The sequence below is a fragment of the Populus trichocarpa genome, chromosome 17, assembly GCF_000002775.5.
Source record: "Populus trichocarpa isolate Nisqually-1 chromosome 17, P.trichocarpa_v4.1, whole genome shotgun sequence".
NCBI classification, from domain to species: domain Eukaryota; kingdom Viridiplantae; phylum Streptophyta; class Magnoliopsida; order Malpighiales; family Salicaceae; genus Populus; species Populus trichocarpa.
In genome coordinates, this window is record NC_037301.2 from 4,632,359 (window position 1) to 4,656,160 (window position 23,802).

Consider the following 23,802-nt stretch of genomic DNA (forward strand, 5'->3'; position numbering starts at 1 on the left):
CATGGATTGTCACTGAAAAGAAGAAACAAAAGGAAACAACGCAGCCTCCACAGTGGGCAGCCTGAAACAGTTTGGTGGGGAGGAAAACATAGAGGATGAAAGAAAAAAAAAAAGGCAGCTTCGAGCAGTGTATAAAAAGTGAAACGACTGAAGAAACAATCAAATAGTACGTAAACAACGCATATGCATCACACAAAGAAGATTGGCAGGTTAGGAAAGGGAGAAATCAGACATAAAAGGCAGGCATCCAAGTAAGGCAACTTTGAAGTTATCCCTGTAGCAATGCAGGCTTGTTCTTATTCAGAAAAGAAAGTAATTCATGCCATGCATGCCATCTTGTTCGAGTAGCGGACGAAATATGTTTATCAGAAAAAAAAAAACATAAAGAAAAAATACGTGAAGAATGCAATGTAAGCGCATCTCAGATAATGACCATACAGTTAGCACAGGTAGTTCAAGCAAAGCAAAGGAAAAATAATAATCAAGCAAGCAGGAATTTTGCGCAGTTGCAGCGTGAAAATAGACATCAAAGAAAGTCGCCTATCATGGGGATGACATAGTTGCACGCATCTTCTATACAGGAGAGGGGGGGCAATATGGCTCGATGACTCAGGCTCATCATCTAAGTGTGCTGCAGTAGGTGCAATGTCTTCCAGCTCTGACTTCACCCTGTCACATGGAAGTAGTAATAGGTCAGGATAAAAAATGATGTTGGGTTTTCTCCACTGGTGCAAGGAGCAAACTGATGGCTAACATGGAGAGAGAGGTTGAAAACGAAGCGCCTGGACCTAGGAATTGAACGAAAAAAGGCTCCAATTTGAAGCCAAGCAAGGCAGATGAAGAAGAGAGAGAGAGAGAGACTGAAGCTATTAACAAAGAAGGAACAAGGTTGACCTAGCCACCCAAGCTGCATAAGCAAGCCATGTCACGCCAAGCTGCCTTTACCCCTCCTACAACCACTCCCCCAGAAAAGGAGCCAACAACCCCAGCCAGAAAGAAACCTAATCTCATCCAAAGCCTACCAGCAGGTAGGTCAAGAAAGCATGAATTGATACAGCTGTTTTGGTGAATAGGGAATTCTCTCAAGGTCCATAGTGAATCTTCCATGGGTTTTAGTGTTTTTTTTTTTTAATGCTTGTTCGCATTTAATGTTTAGGGTCTGCCAACAATCAAGTTATTCAATAAGCCCCGGATTTCTAATTCCCAGTCCAAAACCAGGATTTTTGAAACATTATTCAACTTTGTGTATAGCTTATTTACATATAAAATGACATCATACAAGCCTTAGACGAAGGAACTGAAAGTGGAGAATCCTTAAGCATGGCCTCTGGCATGACAAGCCTGTAGCCATGACATAAAGCAGTTTGCTGTCAGCTCACTCAGGAAATGTAGGCAGGTTTGGATTAAGTTTAAAAATGCCAGACTTCCAGGTCGGATGCTTTAGATTGTCAAATATGCCAGAGGCTTGGGACTTCAGTAGCGAGAGTAACCAATATTTGATGATGAGATGCATCTTGCCTCAACGGCCAGTGTCTTGATAACCCCGCGGCATGGGTCTCCAAATACAGCATTCGAAATCGCAATATCACACTTATTTTTCCCCTGGCAAGCCTGCATGAAAGGAATAAGATAAAATCGCAGAGACAGACCACCGGAAAGACAATTTATCATTAAAATGTGAAATTTTCTAGTCCATGTAGTGCATTTTGCATGTCTTATGGAATTCCCAAAGCTATACAATGAAGAATGTTTCTTCTAAGGGTTCATCTAACACATGCTCTTAGGGAAATATGTCAAGAGATTACTTATCAACAGTTATCCTATTTCTGGTTATTGGAAAATCCAGTGGCCTGAGATTCATGGAAAGATAAAGGTGTAAGAGATTTTTTAAATTTTCAAACACGATTTTATTGACGAGAGAGAGTGAAATATATGCCGTTCAAGTGTTGGCACTCACTGTGTCCTCCTTTCTAACTGTTTAAACACCTCGACATGCAGTTCTAAGAATTTCAAGTTTTATGCCACTCAAGGACAACAATCAACTAGATGCTTAACATTCATGACCAAGTTTGAAAATTCCAATTTTATACCTTGCATAGAAATATCTACCATGAAGTAGCTGTCATGTGCTTGTGTTCTTCAATACATATTCTCAGCACCAAAAGAGCTTGACATTTAGAATAATCGGGTTCAAAAAGTTGTGTTGGTATGTTTACCTCAGTGACCACAGAAGAAGAATTGGAGGCATGGCAGTTGCCCCTAGAAAACTTCTGGCAGCTACCGTTAGGAGTTCCATAGCTAGCAAATTCTATTGAGGACATTATATGCCCATCTTGACACTTCAAGTGCATTTCTGGTGTCATATCATTGCGTGATATATTCCCACCAGTTAAATCTGCCCGGGACCACTTCCTGAGAGGTGGATAATGGGACTCTGAGACTTGAGCACAAATCACTTTTGCTGACCGTAACTTAACTGAAATCTCAAATGGATTCCCTCCTGTTTCCTCAAACACGACAAGTAGATTATTTGATGCCTCTAACCATGCCCGAGGGACATGGTACCTGGACATAAACCAATAACAGCACATGACATTAAAACCATGATTTTTCGTTGCTATTGTCAAATTGTAGAAGCAAAACATGGTAAATAATTTATACAAGGGAAGCAAGCGTAGCTCCATCATGCACATACACACAAACTGATACACAGCATGTCTGAGGAAAAGTTACCAGGTTTGAGTAGGATTGCCACAATTTGTTCTACACTTTCCAGAACTGTAGGCTCCACGATAATCACAACTTCCGCATCCATCTTTTGGAGAAACCACTGTCCAGTATCTTCCTATGTGGTGACCATTGACCCATGCCTGGCCCTTTCCCATGCTTCCCAAATCAAGAGCAACTGGGTCAACCCCGGATGGTGCATCGAAGAATGTCTTCATGAATTGAGAGAAAAAAAATACTATTTTAGACTAAGAGTAAAATGCATGACATTATGTAATCAGCATCAGCTGTGTGTGTGTTCCTACCATTGAGGATATTTGTTAATCACTTGTGAATACCAACTTCGACTTAACTAATTAATATTTTATATTAATATTTACAGTACTAGATAAAATGGGACCAACAATCAGTTTATCCAATCCTCTATAAGCAAAATCAGTAAAGAAATTAACTTACAAATGTTCCACATAATAGCTTTCATGGTCGAATACCATAAGACATTAGCCTTACCTTATACCAGGTAAATGTGGATGGAGTAGCATCAACTGCCAATTCAGACCATTCAAACTTTTCATTATCGCCTGTGCTGTAAACTTTAAGGAACTCACCCTTAAGCCCAACCTTTAGAAGAAATAAACAACTCAGTTTTCTACCTTTAGGAGAGAGAAAACATCGTGCACTTTGTTGCCATAGCTAAAGAATCAAATCAGATGTGGAAAATAACATAATTGACAGAAAGGAGCAAGAGCCACATGATTTAAAATTTGTGCCACTGTGAGTATCAAAGTCTCTATTTAGTTTTGATGTACTAAAGGTAATGCATTGGTGCTTTCCTTTTAACTGCACATCCATGTATGTTCTGCTGCTTCATATTTCTCCATCAAACTCACTTATTTTAATAGATAAACAAACTCAAAAGAGCAAGATCTCTGCAGTATTATAGTCAAAATACACACAGGATTCTATTTCAGTATTTCAGTTGAGAACCAAGGATGCCAGACCCCAGCGGTTAGACATGGATCGTATTTTTCTAAGCTCAAGACATCAACATAAGCAATTGACTTCCCTCAGCCATGTCTTTGCCTTGTATAACATGTGGACATGCTGACTGACACTCTAGAACCACTCATATTCCATAAGATTTTAGAACTTGATGAACAAACCTTTTGCTACAGGGACAACTTAGCAGATAACAGCAAGAATTTCAGTTGCCTAGTAATCCATGTAGTTTTAAAATCAAACAAATAACAAAAAGTATCGTAAGAAATTTACCAAATACATGTTTTCTTTCATTTGCAAAATGAAACTACAGAATGTCGAACAAAATCATCAAAACATACCTGGTAAGTCCATGATAAGTTTGAGAGGTCTATATCCCCATTTTTAAATCCAGTAAGCTTAATTTGACCTTTAAAGCCTGCTCCATCTCTTTCTAAGAAGGCACCGTAATTCTGTATCATCAATTTAAATCATAGGGCAGAGTATATGGAATTAGTAATACCAGACCTAAGGAGACAGGTAACATACAAAACTCGATGTGCAGCTAAAAAAACAAGTTAACTAGGATGCTACAAAAGCAACTGAGCGAGCCTATCATCTGCCATTACAATCCAACATAATCTGTTCTGCTCAAAATTTACAACTCACAAGGAATCAAAGCCAATAACTGAGGAGAGAACAGAGAATTCATATTCACAAATCACAAACTAGGTAGTGTGTCTGTAATATCAATCCAATTAAGGTAGGTAATTTTAAGATATTTTACATGCCACATGTAGTATATATGTGGAAAAATGTGGAAATCCCAAATTTAATCTGCCCCTTACCTGGGAGTAAGAAAAAGTAAAGAAAAAGTCACAGCTCTAAAATATAATCTCCATGAATTAAAAGGAGATATAAGGATTGGAAAAGCTCAGATTTGTCAAATAAAACAATATTCATTAAGAGGTTCAAGCTTCAAATGTCCCAGCTTTTAATCAGAGCAAAAAGGGGGAGAAGTGCTTTTCTCCCATGAAGAACAAAAAGTAAGAAACATGGAAATCCCAAAAGACGATGATAGCATGGAAGAACACCTATGGCAGCTTGAAGCTCATCAACGAACACCTGGGCTGACTTTTGGGGCATAAGGGAGATTTTTTTAGTAATCTTGCAGCTTAAAGTTCATTAATAAATATTTTTCATTTTGAAACATTTTCCAGCTGAATCTCAAATAATCTCCTTAGTAAGAACTAATTAAGCTAATTGAACACAAAGTGCCCTAGGGGGTTAGTTCCTCAAGACTACTACCGTTAAACACTTCCTTACCTTTGATCTCCTCATAGAACTACGAGTGACATAAAACTAGATTCCTTGTGTTTTTTCTAGGGAAATAATTTAACCTATTTTCCAGAAATTAAGAAACAAATGAAATATTTTCTATCTAGAGGTGAGAAACAATGCCTTCATTTCTCTTCTTCTTCATGATATAAGCCCTTCCATTTTCCTACAGTCATTCTAGAAGAGCAAAACAATTGCAAATATCTAATTGTGAGGTAAAATATTTCAGGGATGTTATCATTGTTTCCTGTAATAGCACCAATGAGGCAGGCTAAACCAATAGGCCATAAAGCATCTTCAAGAAAACAATTGGTCTACACAATTAATGGAATACAATAACCGAATATTGACAAGAAGATACAGGATATTTTACCTGCAATCCAACTGTCTGAGACAACAACACTAACTCATTGTATCCTTTCTGAAACTGAACTGGCTGGACCGCCTTGACCCAATGACCAACCACACTGCCTTAACTTCCACGAGATATTCCAGCATGAATGTTAGAAAATAACAGGTTAGGGAGGTATTGAGAATATAAAGATGGCAAGCATTATTCGCAGTGCCTATGATAGAAAGCAATAATTTTTCTATTTACTCGAAGAAGCAGTCATAAAAATGCTGTAGCAGGCAGGAAACTACAAAATTTCATGAAACATCTCTAATTTGCAAGAAAATATTGCATTCAATCTTGGTGAGGATTTCTGGTAGAATTGATGCAAAAGTAATCTAACACCCATGACTTTGCTACAAAGACCACACAAGCTGGAGTCAGTTGCCCTGAAAAAAGTGCAATTTATTTCACCTTTTCCCAAGAACCATGTTATGATTAGGAAAATGTAATGCTCCAGAACAACTTCCAACAAATCAGGAAAAATATCTTAAACGAATTTCAATCTCTTTCAGCCTATGTTTAACCACTGAATCCCCCTTTTCATAAATGAAACAAATAATCAATGATTTAAAAATGGGTCATTAAAGAACAGAGTTTTGATAGGCTACACATTCTTCCTATGCTTCAAATGCGTTCTTAACAGTTTCCTCGAAAACATACATCAACTAGTCTATTAAATAAGGACAACTAGGGTTTATTATAAAATCATTTATACTCTTGGAAAACATTTCCTGGCTGAGTTTGCAGAACTTCACCGCTAGGATGAAACAACATAGAAAGAACAAAGAAGAAATGAAGCGAACAAAAGGAAAAAAAACACAAACACACTCATGGTTATGTAGATGGATGCACTTATATATGAAGGATAATACAAGACATTACCTGTAAGCTGGCCATTGATAAATACACGCAACACATCACGCATGCTATCTATTGAAACTGCAGGGCTGACTTTATTTTTCTCCCAAAATGCAATGTCATCATCAGAAACATATATTCTGCATTTCATGAAAGCATTTAATTGAGCAGGCATTAATTACATGAAAACTATAAAAAAAAAATGAACCTGTTGAGTACACAATGCGTTCAATTAACAACCTAAGGTGATAGAACTCAAGCATTGAAAGCTCACTCGTAAATATTGAGTTCCTTATAATGCTAAATGTTGATTGAATTCACCCGAATAACTAGATCTAGTTTTTTAAACAAGTTGTGGAACGACAACACAGACAACACAGACCCGTCATGGTAAATTTATTTTAGATTTCAGCTTGCTAAAGCCTTGTTATATGTTACTTACAGTAACTGTATTGGACAAATGAAATGCATAGCTCTATTAACACAACAAATTATATATCATGTCCAGCATACTACATTTCTTTGTTTTCTACAAAGAATAATACTTTTACATCCATATTCAAGACACAATGATGCACCTTGTGAAATACCACAGATAGTCAGATTCATCCTTTGTCACATTCAAATGCTCCAATATGCCTTTCACAGTAAAATTCTCCTCACTCCACAAAGTAATTGGCTCTTTGGCAATCAGCCAGGATGTTGATTGTGGAGAATCTTCATTCTGAACAATGAATTGTGGAAGTAGAGAACTGTTTGAAAGAGGCAAAACAAACTCCACAGTCTTGATATGAGTCTGTGCTGCAACCTGATTTTATGAGGGGAAAGGAAAGAATTAAAAGAACAGCTTCAAACATCTACCAGACATCTTTGTTCAAAAATATAAAGGTAAAAAAACCTAAAATCTCATAAAGTCGAGTCATATAAAATATTCTTAAAAAAACATAGAAAGGGATGGATGTCAGGGTTTTCACAATAATAAAAATGGAATTTCTTGGTGTTTGGAGCGGGGGCAGAGTGAGCCAAATGCTTCTATCCAGAAGGATGCAATTAACTTGAGAAAGATTTCAAACTTTTTCATTTTGCAATTTGTTTTTTTGGTGAAACGTTGTACAAGAGCTATAACAATATTTAGTTTCAAAGGCATTCCTTTGCATAAATTATTCAGATCAAATTTATGATGGACTGAAATCTTCAGATTTTTTATGAGCATGATTTGACTTCAGCATGTAATTGTCAAACTTGCGAAAAGAACAAACATTCCCAAGCACAGGAGAGTATAGATGTGAAGTTATAGGACTGTTGCATCAAAATGTCTAGCGAACATATAGCAAATAAAGGCAAAATACATTTACAAGTGTCCACACAAGAGTGAATCATATGTAGATTTCAGACAAGTGCCTAATTTCCCAAATGCATGCATTATCCTAAATATAAGAACCAAACCTTGGCAGTGTTGAAGACAGTATTTCTGCAGTCTGGTAATATACTCACTGACCATGGAGGTAAAGTAAATGATTGACCAAGGAATCTCACAGTAGCTGCTTGACGTTCATCAATATTAGCAAGAAATGCAGAGCACTTGCTTTGACTTCCATACTGAGAGAAATTCATGCCTTGAATGCTTAGACTTCCACCGTACACATGTGCCTGAATAGTTTTTTGTTCAATAAAGCTCAAAACCTTTGACTAGACAAAACAAGTAAAACTGCAAGTATAGTAGCGTAGAGATCACACCAAATCACATGCAAAATGGAAAAATGGTAAAGGTTCTTCATTCAGAGCAAAGAATGATTCGGTAGCTCTATTTATCTAAACACTTCAAGCTTCAAATGGTTGGCATGAGTTAAGGAGTTCACAATATTTTCTCAAAAGCATTTTCTTTTTGTTAACATGAATTTGGAGTCGGACAATGCTGGGATTTCAGATATATCTCATTTCTGGCTTGTAGGATAACTGTTTCAAAATATGTCCTCATGTCGATTCATCTAATGCAGCCCTAAACAAAATAGAATCATTCAAAATCCATGCAACATCCATATATTCATGAGATTTCTAAGGGTAAATTGCACCATCCTTCCCTAGGTGGAGGTTAAACTTAAGATCTCCTCACCTTCTAAGATATTACATTGACTTGAAAATACAAGGGCAGGTGCTAGCGGGAATAGTGTTAGAAATGGTGATGCTTGTTTCACAGGGATCTGTTGGATCAGGTCTAAAAATGGTGAAGGTGATGATGCTGGTGAAGCTGATACCTGGTATTTCTTATGCATCTTCCACATTTAGTAACATAGATGAGGTAGGTACAAGTGTTGAAGACAGCAATGAGAATACCATCCACTAGACAACTCTGACATGAAGAAGAATCCTGTATCCAGGCTTTGGAAAACGATTCTAAAGAATGGAAAATCATTAGGTTTGAAGGCAGCAATGAGAATAACATCCACCTGACAACTCCACGTGAAGAGAAATCCTGTATTTAGGTTTTTGAGAAAGATTTTAAATGATGATAGAATCTCAACTCCCTTTGGTAGGAAGAAAGTGTGTTAATAAGGCTTACTGTGTGATAAAATATTATATGGGATATGTTTAAGAAGACTCACTGATGCCATAAATAAATCCATGGATTTATTTGTCATTTTATTAATTTCAGAATTTCATAATTATTTATGTCATAAGAATTTAGGTCTATCCCTTTTCTATCTTTTTCCTTCAATTGTTCCCTTAGTTCTACATTTGATTGTCTCAGTTACCTTTGCAATTGATCTAGAACAACAATCTACATTTGATTGTTGATCAATTGCAAAGGCAATTGAGACAATACCAGAAGAATCAGGACACTTTTTCTCCCCAATTTTCTGAATTAGTGCATATTGAAACCAATGCCATCAAATTAATGCAATTGTGGGCATCACAAGTTGCAAACTAAAGGAGCTCCATCAGTCATGCCACAACAAGACCTATTCATCTTTATTTATTTATTTCGCTCAGAAATGGTATGACCATATCAATCCATGGAAATAACAACCTAAAACTATTCATGTGAAAAACCAAAGAAAATACAACACAAACCTCTTGTTTTGGTCCCAGTTTTATATACTGAGCTGAATCTGCAGCAACTAGAGCAGGTTCACAAAGCTTTATGGCAGCATGCAAATCTTTCAAATGCCCCCACTTGGGCTCGCTCAACAAACCTAGAAGAAGAGCAAAACGGGTTCATTAATTTAGCTGTGATAAGAAGATTAATATTTATAGTTTAGCGTGCACAATGGATTTATATGCAACTAAGGCAAGTTACTACAGCCTCAGTGAAAAAACAGTTGCCCAATGATTAACTCAGTTCTCTGAATTACTTTCACCTACCATATTCATCAATTGGAGCATCATAGTCATAACTAGTTATATAGAATGGACCCCCAGAAGTCCGGCCGAAGTTTGTTCCACCAAAATACTGCAGCCAAGCAGGAAACTTATCAAGATGCAGCAGGTGCACATCAATGGGGACAATGATTTCTAATCTTTTAACCTAAAGATATAGTTGACATACAACATGATGCCTATTACTGAAAAAAATCATGGAAATCGCTGGTTAACAACTATTGCTAGGAAATGACTCCTAGATCATAGAAAGCATTCACTGATGCTTTGGCAGTTCAGAACTTAAGAGTCACTCCCACTCATATATCTTTTTTCAGACCCACTGCCAAAGGAATTCAAGTTTGGCCCCTGAATTGAACGCTTTCCAACAAATTGCATTGCGTAATGGGTTCCCATAGCATTTTCTACAGACTTCTACTTTTCCATGCAAGTTTTGGTAAGTCTAAATTAGCAGTCATTTCAGTAATATACTTTACCATATAATAATTCTGGAAACTCCCTCCACGTTGAAAAAAGCGTGCAACAGCAAAGGCAAGGTCTTCAACAGGCCTGTGAGGCAATCTTCCACCCCAAGTTGTATACCTAGAAAAACCAACCTAAAATGATTAACACTACCCATAAACTTTAGCAGTATGCATTTACGAAGTGAAGCTGGAAAAAGTGATGGGTTTTGAAATGAAAACAGTTTGAATTAGCAATGATATGAAACACAAACATGCACAAGTTTAGCATGCCTCAAGATATGAAATCAAATTATCTCTGCAAGCACATTTTAGACTACAAATGTGACCCAAACCCTAAGAGAGAGCTGTTTTGTGGGGTTTGATTGTGGTGGAAAACAGCATTTATCAAATGTCATCTAAATCATAAATTCCACATCATCAGCGCACCCCATCCCCACCACCAAAAAAATAGAACAAAAGAAAATAAAAGAAAAGAACAAAAGAGAAATGAACACAAAGTTTACTTGGTTGTTATTTCTTAGTCAAGAACTCTACTCTTAATAAGAATATAAGCTCAGAAGCCCAAAACGACACTTAAGGTTACATCCTCCCATTTATGCACAATGCAAGGAAATATTTCACTGCGACAAAGGTTGGCCTTCCATTGTGAATCTGTAGCATATGTCTTCTTATCATTTCTCTGACCATAGGTTTTTAGCCAGTGTATACTGCACAACTCATCAGCATGCCTCAATATTTGATTCTAGTCATACATGTCATGGTATTTATAAATAACAAATCTTCCAAGTCAAAAACACACAAAAAAATACAACATGAAACAAATTAATTTCCATATTGTGCTAAATTGAATCGTAAGGCTTGGCCATACCATCCATCCCAATCTTCGGTCCAAAATATTGGTTTCTTAGGGGAATTTGGTTTAAAACCATCACAATAGTATCCATTGCATGCATCTATCTGCGTGAAAGTAAAAAATAAAAATATAAGATGACTGGAAATTAACAATTCAAAGTCTTTTAGCCTTCAGATTATCAAGTCTCAAAACTGGATAAACCAGTTGATTTCAATAATTTCAGATTCTCCTTTTATTGTTCCTGACCAAAAAGCTTGAGCATTATTTATATCGCTAAGAAATTTAATTTAAAAAAATTTACAGCTGTAGCAATCCTTAGGTGATGAGTCCTTACAATGTTTTCTGGAGCATCAGTTTGCTTGCACATCACCCATGGAACCCCAGCGTCAAGTGCTAAAGCCATTCCAGCAGCCCATTTCATGTATTCCTTCCCTCCCTGGCCAAATGAGTGCTCAATATTCCCATATTCGTTTTCAATCTGTCAAAAAAATTGTTAGTTATCACATGTTAATTAAAAAACCACTATAGTTTTTGGGAGCATCATATTGAGCAAGAACTGAATTTAACATGATTGATCCTTAAATCCAAATCCCCAGACTGTATTATGTCTGCTGGAATTTGTGCCAATGGTCACAATAAGTTTCATAGCTGGAAATAATGGCCTCCAAAGCCTGCCCAACCAACCCCCACCCACCAACCCAACAATCCCTCCTTCCTCGCATTCATGTCGTGTTTCTCTCACGGTACCTGAGAACAAAAATACTGCCCACTGGCAGGAATGAGATATCACCTCTTAGGCAATATCCATTTATCGTGCCAGATTCTTCATCTCAATGAGATGAAAGATATGTGTGAATTAAAACAGTCCGAGAATGTAATTCCAATCCCCCCCTCCGTGATTCTTATAAGCAAAATCAAACCACAGAACTTATCCAAAATGGAACAACATTACTCTAAAAGCTAAAAAGATTGGACAAAGAAACTCAAAATTGTATACAACCTGGAACATGATGATTGGACCACCTTGCCAAGATAATAGCATTTCCTCTCTCATCAGATCTACTATCTTTGTAACAAACTTCTGCATCTCTTCCTGTAAATGATACAGGTATCATCAGCATCAGCATGTTATGCTAACCTCTACAATCTAAGACTCGTGGCTCAATTTCAACAATTTTACTGTTAGCACGAGGATATTATTTACAATCCCCCATCTAACAAGATTCTTTCACTAAGTTGTGGTACATGTGACACATATAAATAGTCCAAAGAAATAATAATAACTTTCCAGGGATTAGGTAGAGGTTAAATAAAAAAAGAAGATAATAAGAAATTAGTTAAAGGTTTAGAAACTGCAAAAATAGATCCCTCAAAGATTAGTTAGTAAAGAGGAGACAATAGAAGGTCAATGAATTATTGGATAATTTGATGTTGCATGAGTCAAAAGGCATGTACATGGGTAAAGGCACAATGGTTGACATTAAAGGAAAAATAATGGAAGCAAAGCACAGGGAAAAAAATGTTTGCCCTGCATTTTTATGATGGAGTTTGCTGATATTTTTATGATACTCCTGTGGCAAAATGATGCTTGAGAATGCAAAGGGCAAGTAGCAAAGGTAGTACAAGGCTCTATGATCAAAGCTGCTGATATTTGTATGATACTCCAATGACATCACCAAATATGCATTACCACTGGAGATCTTAAATGCTTAAAACATGACAATAAAGGATACATTTAATGCAAGTTTAAGGAACTATGATATCTCATATTCAGTTTAAAGAAGCAACATAAATCTGCAGTATAGATGCTCATAGCTCCAATGTACCTTAAAAGGAGCATTATCTGTTCTAAAGACTACGCCGGGGACATCTCGCAACCACACTGGGAAGCCCCTGCAATATGTTTGTCAAATAACAGCAAAAATCAATTTAAGTTTTTAACAAAAATGACCATCCTTTGCATTACACTACTATTTTCTATCCAGTGAAATGACACCCCCCCCCCCCCTCCCCCCAGCCTTTCCTATGTTGAAAATTGAGCATGCCATCAAGGTTTTCTTGCATTGAGTTGAGGAAATGTGCATTCCATCTCTCAATAGTTTGTCACTTCATTTACTCATAAATATCTTTGTTTTCTTATTCCTCTTTTTTTTTTCCGACAAGAATTAAAACTTTCTATCTTACACACATCAGCATCAATGCAACACCATCATCTTGATGCTTGCATATAAAACTTATCAGTCCGACAAATAGATTCAATGATATCATAGGGGAAAATGGCAAAACAAATATACATGCTCAAAAAAAGAAGTACGCATTTTAAGTTTTTATGCACTATCTTATCTGCAAAGCATCTAGCAGACGATGGGAATCAAAAAAGAATACTAAAAAAAAAAAACGAACATGATACCAAAGAGGCAAAATAAATGAAAGAAAAAAAAAGGCCTTCAATTTAAAAAAAAATGAAAAAGAAAGGTGAGACCCGAAATTCCACTCTGCACAAACATAAGGGCCTATGCGAAGATGAAGATAGAGTCCACTTTCACCCACTAGCTTCACAAACTTTACAAGATCATATCTCCCTTCAAAGTAATACTGTCCAAGAAAATAACAAAAAAAAAAAAAAAAACCATTTAGTATCAAGTTTCACACAAAGTGATAAAATTACAAACAAACTGGAAACTGTCATAAACAATCAACCAGATTCACCTGTCCTTTAACTGGCTCATGCCCGCCCCAAAATACATAAGTTTGAACCACATCTGCTCCACCTTCCTTACTTTTTGCAATCAAATCAGGCCACATCTGATATTACGCGAAAAACACACACTTTAATAATCTGATAACTTGAATAAATAAACAATTAAACAAGAACAAATTAGCTAATACAAAATTAACAGAAGTACGCACGCACGCATCATCGCACATTTATTTATCAATTTCTCCTGTAACGCACATTTGTTTTTTGTTTTTTTCTCTCTTTCAACATTAAAACGAAGAATCTCCAAACTCTCTTATAAAATTACTTTTTATTCTCAAATTCTAGGTCAGGTAGCATTAAAATAGCCTTAATTTATCTCATCAGTGTATAATTAAGAATTAACCTCGTTGAAACACAGAATTTTGAAGCAACATAGCGAAAGAGAAGAGACAGTTTATTGTATACCTCGGGAGTGGCGCGAGGATAGTGGATTCCGGCGGAATTGAGTATGCGGCGGCGGCCGTCGATGATGAGAGCACGGTGATCGTAAGTAACATTGAACGGTTCGAAAAAGTTGGAAGATATGAGGGTGAATTGGATAATTAGATAAAAAGAGAGAAATTGAAAGAAGGATATTTTAAGTCTTGAAGAAGAAATCATTGTTTTTTTTATTTTAATTTTAATTTTTTGAGGGAAGGAGTGATGAGCAGAGCAGAAGGTTATAGCTTACAAGGAAGTTGAAAATTGGAGTGTAGTAGAAAGGAAGAACGATCTTTCGGACGTTGTACTTTGGAGTGTGGATTAAGGTGACACGCTGGCAATGACAAACTAACTAACGATCAGAAGGTAGTGACAGCTTATCCATCTTTCTATTTATCTGAATCTATAATATTAATTACATGTTATTAGGAGAAAAGGTCTATAAGAGGTGTCGTGGTGTAGTTGGTTATCACGTCAGTCTAACACACTGAAGGTCTCCGGTTCGAACCCGGGCGACGCCAATTGTTTTATGTCAAACACCTTTTTCATGATTTGGAAAGTAAAAATGGTTGACGTGCACAATAAGCAACGGAGATCATTTTCTGGCCCAACCTATTATTGCAAAGTCCTACGCCCAATTTATTTAGATTTGATATTATTTTGATTGTTTTTTTTTATATATATATTTGAAATGGTTTTTACATTAAATTTTTTACAACTTCATCTTTATAATAGAGATAAAACACTTGAGGATTGTCTAAACGAGTGTCGCTAAATGAGAGTTCAAGGAGGGATGAGTATTTTCCTACAAAATTTAATTATTATTTTTTCTTGAAAATATTTTAAAATTGATATTTATTTTTCAAATTTATCCACTAACATTAAATTGGTTGGGTATTGAGTTTCTTGATTGAATATAAGTTTGATTGAATATAAGTTTATGATTTAATAGGTTACGGATTTGAAAAATTGACTCGAGATTATAAAGTTCACTAGAGTTTGCTTAGTCTTTATTAAATTTGCTCTTTTTAAAATGAATTTTATTTTTTAATTAAATTAAATTAATTGATTGAATGTAAGCATTAAGTACTCGCTTCATAGTATTTTGTTTGGTTAGCTTTTCGAGTTGGTGTTCTGACGGTACGTGTAATTTCTTTCAATTACTTGATTCAGGTCAGCGGGTCAATTTGGATCCTTTTTTTATTCGATATTTATTTAATTAAAAATTAAACTTTATTTTATTTTGTTTTTTTATGAGAGTTCTTAGTACTTTTAAAAATGACATGGGTTATTTTATTTTATTTTGTTTTTATTGAATTTAGTGTTTTTTTTTTAATTAAATTACTTGATTGAATGTAAACATTAAATATTAACTTCATAATATTTTGTTTAGTTTATTTTTCAAATCGATGCTTTAAGAATGCATGTGATCTCTTTCAGTTACTCAAATATTAGATTATTTTTATTTTTTAAAAATATTAACATCACCTAAATATTTTTTTATACTAGAAAATATTTGGTCTGATCTATAAATCTAACTAGTTATTACATAACCTTTTGTATAACAAATATAATTGGACCCGTTGAGTTTTGACCGCTTCAAACACCTACACAACCATGTAATAACAACAAAAAAATATGACAGTACACTACCTCACTTTCCATGATGACCTTCTAGATTCCAGTTTTCTCTAATCTTGTAATTTTCTGACTGAACTGTTGCAGAAATAAAATGGAGCAGAAACTTCCTCGCAATATTATTATTATTATTATTTTTGGTCCTGGTCCGATGACCTATTCAACTAACTACTAGCCTGAATCTAGAACTACAAGAAGGCCATGACTATTGACTGGTTCATTCATATTTCATAGGTCAAGTCAAATTGTTTTTTACTCATAGGAAAGGTCAAACTTCTACTTCATATATAGCTGAAAACCATTGCTTCATAATGCTTTCATTATTCTAGATGAATCCTCCTCAAACAACTGTAAGGAAACCAAAATCAAGTTGAATAGCCATGTCAAAACTCCCCCAAGAAATCATTGTTGATATTCTCACCTATTTACCAGCCAAGTCGCTCATAAAATTCAAGTGTGTGTGCAGATCATGGCGGTCATTAATCTCCGATCCTCAATTTGCCAAGTTGCATCTCAAAAGGGCACATGAAGACGAGAACATTAACCGTCAAAGGCTCCTCATTGCTGCTGATCCTCTTTATTCTGTAGACTTTGAAGCAGCTAGTGATGGTGATAATGGCAATACATTAGTGAAGCTTTCTTATCCTAACGCAGAGAGTCATAACGACTCCTTCGCTGTTGGATTATTTCTGGGATCTTGTGATGGCATAGTATGTATACTTAATGAAGTTGATAGTGTGGTCTTATGGAATCCATCAACTAGAGAGTCCAAGAAATTGTCAGGACCAACTTCTTCTCTGCACAAAGATTTCTCGACTGGACTTGGTTATGATTCCTCTACTGATGATTACAAAATGGTAATTGCCTCTTCAGCTACTGCCAGTACTCGCTCTGATCAAATTATGGTTGAAGTCTTCACATTGAAAACCAATACATGGAGAACAGTTCAAGGCAGCCTTCCTGGTATCACCTTGGGAAGTAATTACTATGGAGAATTTTGGAATGGAGCTCTGCTTTGGCTAGGGAAGCGTGATGCTGCTCATCATTTGGATGTTATTGTTCCATTTGATATAGAAAAAGAGAAATTCATGGAGGCTGAGCCACTTCCAAATCATTTTTATACAGCAGTTTTGAGCATCTCAGGAAATTGCTTATGTGTTTTTGGCGAACTACAACCATCTGGAAGCTATTTTGAAGCATGGTTAGCAAGTGAATACGGTGTCAAGACAACATGGAGAAGATTGTTTGTCGTCCCAGCTGACAAACTATGTCTAGATTGTTATTCATCAGGGATGTGGTTGACAAAGAAAGGGGAAGTTCTGTTAGACAATCATGGATGTCCAGGGATATTGACACTGTACAACCCAGTAGAAGATGCAAAAAAGTTATTGAAGGTAGAGAATGATGGTGATCCATTTTATGAATCGGCAATATATACAGAAAGTCTGGTTTCACTATGCTAATATCAGAATCTAGAATCTTAAGAATATGATCCAGCAAAATAAAGTTAAGAACCAGACCTTTTCTATTAATTCCTTTTTGTTTTTGTTACATTTCTGTCCTCCTCTTTTATAGGTTAATTTCATAACACTGTTTCTTCTAGTGCATGCAATGCTGATTGATTGCCTGGCTACTATGTGTTGTAGTTAGCCACTTGGTTTTACAGTGAATTATATTAGTTTCGTGCATGTCTGGTGCATATGGCGCTGCAATAGAGGTAAGTACCAGAGAATCCTCCTTTCAACCAGACCTCACTGTATAGACCTTGAAGGTGCCTGTGATGGCTATGAAGATATATATTGCAGAACACGAGCCTATATCCCGACACAATAAGGAGAAAAATATCCCAGCTTTAGCATGGCTGTACAAACATTTCAATATACATGAGGCCTGTTGTTTGGGAATCTTAGCTTGCCAGTTTCTATATGCACATGTTTCCCTTTTTTGAGGTTGCTGTGTCTGTAAATTGAAATATACCTGCTACCTCACTGCTACATTTAACAGTTTTACTGAAAGAATTTTCTATCGATACCTACTCTATCAGCCAATCATCTCATATTAGCCTAACGCTTGATCATTGAAAGGGATGGCAATGGAAGAGCTTATTTGTACGAGAAGAAGTCAAAGGGATGGCATTGTTTCCTACAACGATAATATCATCAATATAGACAAGCAAAGTAGTAAAACTATCCGTATAAATAAAAGAAAAGAGAGAATGGTCAGCATTAGGTTGCTAGAAACCTATAGCTAGAGATGGGTTCTATATGAAAATCATTTAATTGGAGAGGTCGGTGTGAGCAATAAATTTAATTTAGAATGATTTGTGAGTATAATATAAAGAACAAACAACATGAAGATTTTCATACTTGGGTAGACACACATGAAATATTGCAAGAAATTGTTTCCTTTCCTCTTTAAGAACAGGAATCCAAATTTCCGAATTATGTGGGGATTTTTTATTTCCAATAATAAAATCCCGATCAAATTAGAATTCTAACTCCGTAGTTCTGTTAAAATTCCCAACACATTGTCCTTGTTGATACCCTACCCCAAACCCTATACACACACTAAAGAGTTGTATTGCAAGAACGAAGGGAGAAGAAGCAACGCTCTCAATGGAATCTAATACCAAGGAGGAGGAAGAGCGAACCATGCATGCATGCTGTGTTGGCCATCAGTTCCATGTCTTGTTTTCTTCCATGGAAGTAGTGGAGAAAGCCAGACCTCTTATGACATCTCAGAATGTCGTTGCCATGTCAAAAACATTCCAGAGTTGCAAGATAAACTATTGGGGACGTGCTCATATGGTTGGTTTGTCATAGTAGATACATGTTCTGATATACATTGTTTTTACATGTTCAGATATTGTTTTCTGTTGAATCCTATCTCGACGAAGATGATTCAGTTGCTGTCATCTTGGTCACCTCACTTCAGCTATAAAAACTGTGTACTTTCATTGCCTCCTGATAGTCCAGAGTGTGTTGTCATGTTTTTTGACTACGAGTCTGGGATTCACAGAAATCATGTTTTTTGCAAGAGTGGTGGGTTGGTTGAACAAGCAATAACAGCGCTTTTCTCTCATGCTTTACATGAATGGCTTTGCTGGTCAACTTACAAAGCAAGAATTTTGCAGAACATATAACATCCTTTCTTGGGTTTGATTTTGATTACCGGTTTTTCCAAATCTGCAAATCTAAGGAAAGGTTTCGGGCGAGCATCCTTAACTACGAGGCAGAAGAACATTTGTTTTAGACCAAGATTTCCTAAAGATGGAATACCTTAAACTTCCAACATTCGAGCAAACAAACATCAACACAGAATAATATAAGAGAAAGTAAATGAATCGATTGTATGGGGAAAAAAAAAATTAATTGATCAAAAGTCGTGCAAATTTGAATAACCTGTACAAGTGATTCATACAAATGTGAATGATCTGTACAAGTTTCCTTAAACAATACAACAACTTAAACTCATAATCCTAGAACTCTCTCAATGTACAGTTTCAAGCAAGCACCATCAAGACCCGAACCTCATGGTCAGTGCCAGTGGAGGTTTCTCTGCAACAATTCCCGTTTCAGGACTTTCAAATAACGTAGCTGATTTTGATCCAACGCACCGTGTCGGGGAATTTCCATGCCGATCTTATCAGCCAACAGAATCAAGGATAATGATTCTGGAGGGTGTTTCCAAACGTGCAATTCAAACGATTCAGAAATTCCTATCTTCGTCAATGCATCAGCTGCAAAGTTGCCTTCTCTGAGTGTATGCTGGATGAAACAATCCCAATCTCGATTTACATACGCTTGACATTCTAAGATGACAGCCTCGAACTGATTCTTTGGTTGACGGGTAACTTGATTACGAATTCTTTTGACCACGTTCTCCGAATCAGATTCCAAAATAACCTTTTTGAGCCCTTTATCCCAAGCCAACTTTAATGCTTCTCGAACAGCCAGCAACTCAGCTTCAAAGGCAGATTCAGATTTGACTCTGCAAGAGAAACCAAACAGCCATATTCCATGTTCATCCCTGCAGACACCAGCAATAGATGATTTTGAAGAAATGTATTTATAACTGGCGTCAGTGTTGAGTTTAACAAAGCCAGGAGGGGGTTTGTTCCAGCGAATACCAGAGGGACATAATAGTGGGGGTTGAGGACAGTAGGGAAGAGGTGGTCGAGGACAGTAGTGAAGGGGGGGCGGAGGATGAACCAAAATAGGGTGTGGAGGGGCAAAAAATTGTTGGGGTTGTAGGAGAATGATATGATTCATTATTGATTAACAATGGAGATTGAAACAAGATAGAGGAAACAAAGCAGATTGACTGATTGATTGACAGAATAATGGCACAAAGAGAATTTCAGTGTTAGTCCGAAACTGGAACGGATAGACTGAAAATAAAAAGATTTTGATGAACAATGTCAGTTAGTCCTCAGTTGAGACGGATTGGATAGAAAGCGTGTGTAATTTGAATGAGGCGGTGGATTTCTGAACATTACGCGCGTTCTCCAACGGTCTTATATATATATATTTTTTTTCTCTTAATTTAAATTAATCCGTTTGACAGACAGTCCCCACCCGAAGCCCATGAACTACATGTTCTTCTTACTCGTATAACTATATTTCATGGGTTCGAAAACCTAGTAAGTAGATGGTTTCTGTCTTTGGGCTAGTATGTTGGCTTCTTAACTTGTTTGGCTGGCTGGCCATGCTAGGCCATTCCAAATCTTGAAAGCAGGGTGATTCCCTTTTAAATCGTAATCTTATGCAAGGTTTCTGGGTATCTGTTTAATCATTCATCACTGCGTACTATATATAGTAACCCGTATTGCAGACCTAGTTGGAAAGGATGCAATTACTTTCAGCAGGTTTGATCTCAGCAGAATTCCACAGAACTCTCAAAAGGACAGCAAGAACAGATTTTTGTGAGTAATAAAACAGGAAAAAATAAATGAAGTACCTTTTAAGGCCATCTAACAATTAAACTTTTACAGTTAATGCTGACATGAACACAAACTCATGGTTAATACATCAAGACACCAGCACAAAACAAGATACGAACAGCCTATGGTCAGGTCAATGAAGAAAAGACCGTAATGAAGTGAAAAATAGAAAAAAGAAAAGCAGAGAGAGAAAAACATGCTATCAATAGTTTCTCTCCACGAGGGAAGGATTTGAATCCATATGAATCTCTTTTTCTTGAATCAGGCATGTAGGTGCTTCTAGCAGCATTTGAGAAAATGACCCTGACCAATTGGTAGGGCTGGAATCGCAAACCCCGTGTTCAAGATAATAATCAACAGCATCAGAAGTGAGGGATTCGTCCAGGTTTGGTGTAGCCTGAGTCCAATAAGCGCTAGCCCGTGCTGTTGCTTTAGTTGCTGGAAACCCATCTGCCTCGTCATAGCAACCACTTAAATCAAGTAGCTGAAGACAGAAATCATGATCTAATGCTGAAGCAGCGTCCCCGTCTTTTTCGTCGGACATAAACTCAAGTGACCGCGAGTTCTCTTCAGGATTAAACGTAGATACACTTGGTGGTGCAGCATTGCTAGTGGATATACTATCTGAATCAGTAGCCATCAGATAAATTCCAAAGTCCTGCTCATCCTCACAAGAAAAGGACTCGAAATAGCCGAATCCCAGCCCATTATCACAGAGTGGTTCAAGCTGCAAGTGCTGCTGCTGGTTTTCCACTTGAGAAACAGTATCTACTAACCCATCGAAACCCATGATATGTTGCTGCTGATGGTCTAATACATCAATCCTGGGCTTTTGCAGTATGGTGTTTGTGGCATCATCAACACTTTCAATGTCAGCAACCCTTTTCCTCTTTTTTGTTGTTGATCGCTGTAGATTGACTGTCTCGGGGTTGTGGACTTCTTTCTTTCTCAATTGACATAAGACAGTTAGTTGAGAAAGTGATGGCAGGCTGTACTCAAACAAGAACCATGAGCCATTGTGGTCAGATTTAGGATTGAGGTAAGTGAACACCTTTCTGATGACAGTGACTTTGCAGTTGGGGTCGATGGAGACATCGAAAGGAGGGTCTTTATACTCTTGATGCCATTTTCCAGGGCCACCGCTGATCTTGCGAACAACATACCTGCCTTTCTTGGTATGCTGGGTGAAGAAGAATAGATCCTCGCCATGGCGTTTGGGGAAGGAGTCCCAGATTTGCCAAGGTTCTCTGGCTTGGTTTCCAAAGAGATGGCAATCTCTAACGGGAACATTGAAGGTGGTGAGGAGATTAGGGTTAGTGATTTTTGGGTAAAGATAGAAGCGGACCAATTCTTGATCATCAGGGAGGAATCGAAAACCCTCTAGTATTTCAAGGTTTTGTGTTTCTGGGTTTTGTGATGAAATTGTCATTGCTGTGTGAGCTGGAAGAGAAGAATGCTAAGAGAATGGAGGAGGATCAAATCCAATTTCTTTTATGGCCGATTAGGGTTTGTGCCACGGATTAACCTACTTGAAGATCAAACAGGAAAATTAAAAGACAGAGACTTTCTTTCTTGCCAAGAAAGAAAGAGAAATTAGCAGTAACCCGGAAGAATTGCAGAAGGAAAAATAAAAAACGCGTAATTGTGAAGCTAAGGCCATACTATCTGCATCTTTATATATTTTTTTGTTGAGGCGGTGGAGGGTTCCAACGGTCACTAAAATTTTGAAATCTTCCCTCCTTTTTATTGCTGGTGGTGACGTGGCGAGGTGTCTGCCACGGGTGAAACTTGTTGTCAATCGTCCGAACGCACGGTACCGTACGAGAAGCACACGTGCGCGTGCGGTGGGTGTGAGGAGACAAAGAAGAGAGGAGAGACCCCATGGATGGAAGTAAATGGGTTGGATTGGATTAGAAGATGATGGATGAATTGGGTGGGGTCGGTCTGTCTTGTCTTTTAGTCTTTGGGTTCTTGGCTTTTGTGGGCTCTATCATTTCAGATTTGTTTGTATCATTATCTGGGTCCGGTAGGGTCACGTAGTTTGTGGGTCATTAGGATTTGTGGGTTCCAATCCTTTCATCTAGCTTTTTCAGGTTTAAGGATTTGTACAGCTTTTTTTATGGGAGTCCTAGGGTTTGTTCTGTTCCTTCCGCAAAATGGGTTGTGATTTGCTGATGATGTGAGTGGCTTCGTTTAGGTTGTGTAAGATGATGATGATGATGATGATGGGTTAATGTAAGAAGAAGCTGAGAAGCCATGCCTGGAACCATCTTCTTCAGGTGTAAGATTTTGGTCATCGAGTCCTTGTTTTGCATGTTAACACTGTTTGATTTTCGGCTGTTTTGGATAAACTAGTGGACTCATGAAGAATTATTTTTGGTAGTCTTGCTTCGGGAGTTGACAATCCGCTGGTGTTTATTTCATTAATTTCTTTTTATGTTGTTGGTTTTGTTGGAATGATTAATTTGTGAAGTTTTTGGTTTTTGTTTGCAGAGGCGTGTGCGGATGCCAAGTATTGTGGGAATGTTGGAGTTTATAACATTTTGAAGGCAAGAGGAGCTAAAGCCCCGGTAAAAACATCAAGAGCTTCCTTTGTTTTTGTTAAATTCTCTGTTTGTATTTGAGGTTTGGTGTTTATGTGTGTGGGATTATTTTAGGAAACCACGAGGAAGACAACAAGAAGTTGTGGTGCAAATTTAGACGAAAATATTCAAACATTTCTTCAATTATGAATATTAATTGTTCACCTTCACTGCCAAGGAAACATGGCTTGAAAATAAGTTTCAAATTTATGGCTGGAACCCCAAAAACAGAACCAAAATCTAGTTGAACGAAAGCCATGTCCAAACTCCCTCAGGACATGATCAATGATATACTCACCTGCCATAGACTTCTCCTCTCAATCTGTCGACTTCGAAGCAGCTAGTGGTGGTGATGAGGATAATGCAGTGCAAGAGCTTGATTATACTGAAGCAATAAGGTGCAGTCCTCCCTTCTTTATTGGAATTCTGGGATCTTTCAATTGAATAATCTGTTCATTTGTTGACTATG

The 23,802-nt window shown here is 37.1% G+C and overlaps 2 protein-coding genes and 1 non-coding gene across 3 annotated transcripts; 2 read left to right on the forward strand and 1 right to left on the reverse strand.

Annotated features, from left to right (window-relative positions):
- Positions 1-1,174: 1,174 nt before the first annotated feature.
- Positions 1,175-14,450, reverse strand: LOC18107085 (beta-galactosidase 9). Its single transcript, XM_006373013.3, has 19 exons — positions 14,157-14,450; positions 13,700-13,795; positions 13,473-13,585; positions 12,817-12,883; positions 11,991-12,083; positions 11,325-11,468; positions 11,006-11,094; positions 10,150-10,255; positions 9,659-9,746; positions 9,368-9,489; positions 7,742-7,945; positions 6,874-7,103; positions 6,320-6,435; positions 5,417-5,514; positions 4,068-4,178; positions 3,238-3,348; positions 2,734-2,939; positions 2,217-2,565; positions 1,175-1,611 (listed from the first exon to the last, which is right to left on the reverse strand). Exons 1-19 carry the CDS (start codon positions 14,349-14,351, stop codon positions 1,474-1,476), a joined length of 2,676 nt encoding a protein of 891 aa, XP_006373075.1. The 5' UTR covers positions 14,352-14,450; the 3' UTR covers positions 1,175-1,473.
- Positions 14,451-14,618: 168 nt separating this feature from the next.
- Positions 14,619-14,692, forward strand: TRNAV-AAC (transfer RNA valine (anticodon AAC)). Its single transcript has one exon. It is a non-coding gene; the product is annotated as a tRNA-Val (tRNA).
- A 1,382-nt stretch (positions 14,693-16,074) lies between these two features.
- LOC18107086 (F-box/kelch-repeat protein At3g06240) lies at positions 16,075-17,711 on the forward strand. The gene has a single exon (XM_006373014.3). The coding sequence runs from the start codon at positions 16,190-16,192 to the stop codon at positions 17,270-17,272; it is 1,083 nt and encodes a 360-aa protein (XP_006373076.3). The 5' UTR covers positions 16,075-16,189; the 3' UTR covers positions 17,273-17,711.
- The last annotated feature ends 6,091 nt before the right edge of the window (positions 17,712-23,802 follow it).

Excerpts from the sequence above, each read along its gene's own strand:
- LOC18107085 (XM_006373013.3), bottom strand. The coding sequence starts at position 14,351 with ATGATTTCTTCTTCAAGACTTAAAATATCCTTCTTTCAATTTCTCTCT. Across the intron at positions 11,469-11,990 it reads GTCCAATCATCATGTTCCAG|ATTGAAAACGAATATGGGAA; the intron begins GTTGTATACAAT and ends TTTTTTTGACAG. Across the intron at positions 1,612-2,216 it reads CTTCTTCTGTGGTCACTGAG|GCTTGCCAGGGGAAAAATAA; the intron begins GTAAACATACCA and ends CCTTTCATGCAG.
- LOC18107086 (XM_006373014.3), top strand. The coding sequence starts at position 16,190 with ATGTCAAAACTCCCCCAAGAAATCATTGTTGATATTCTCACCTATTTA.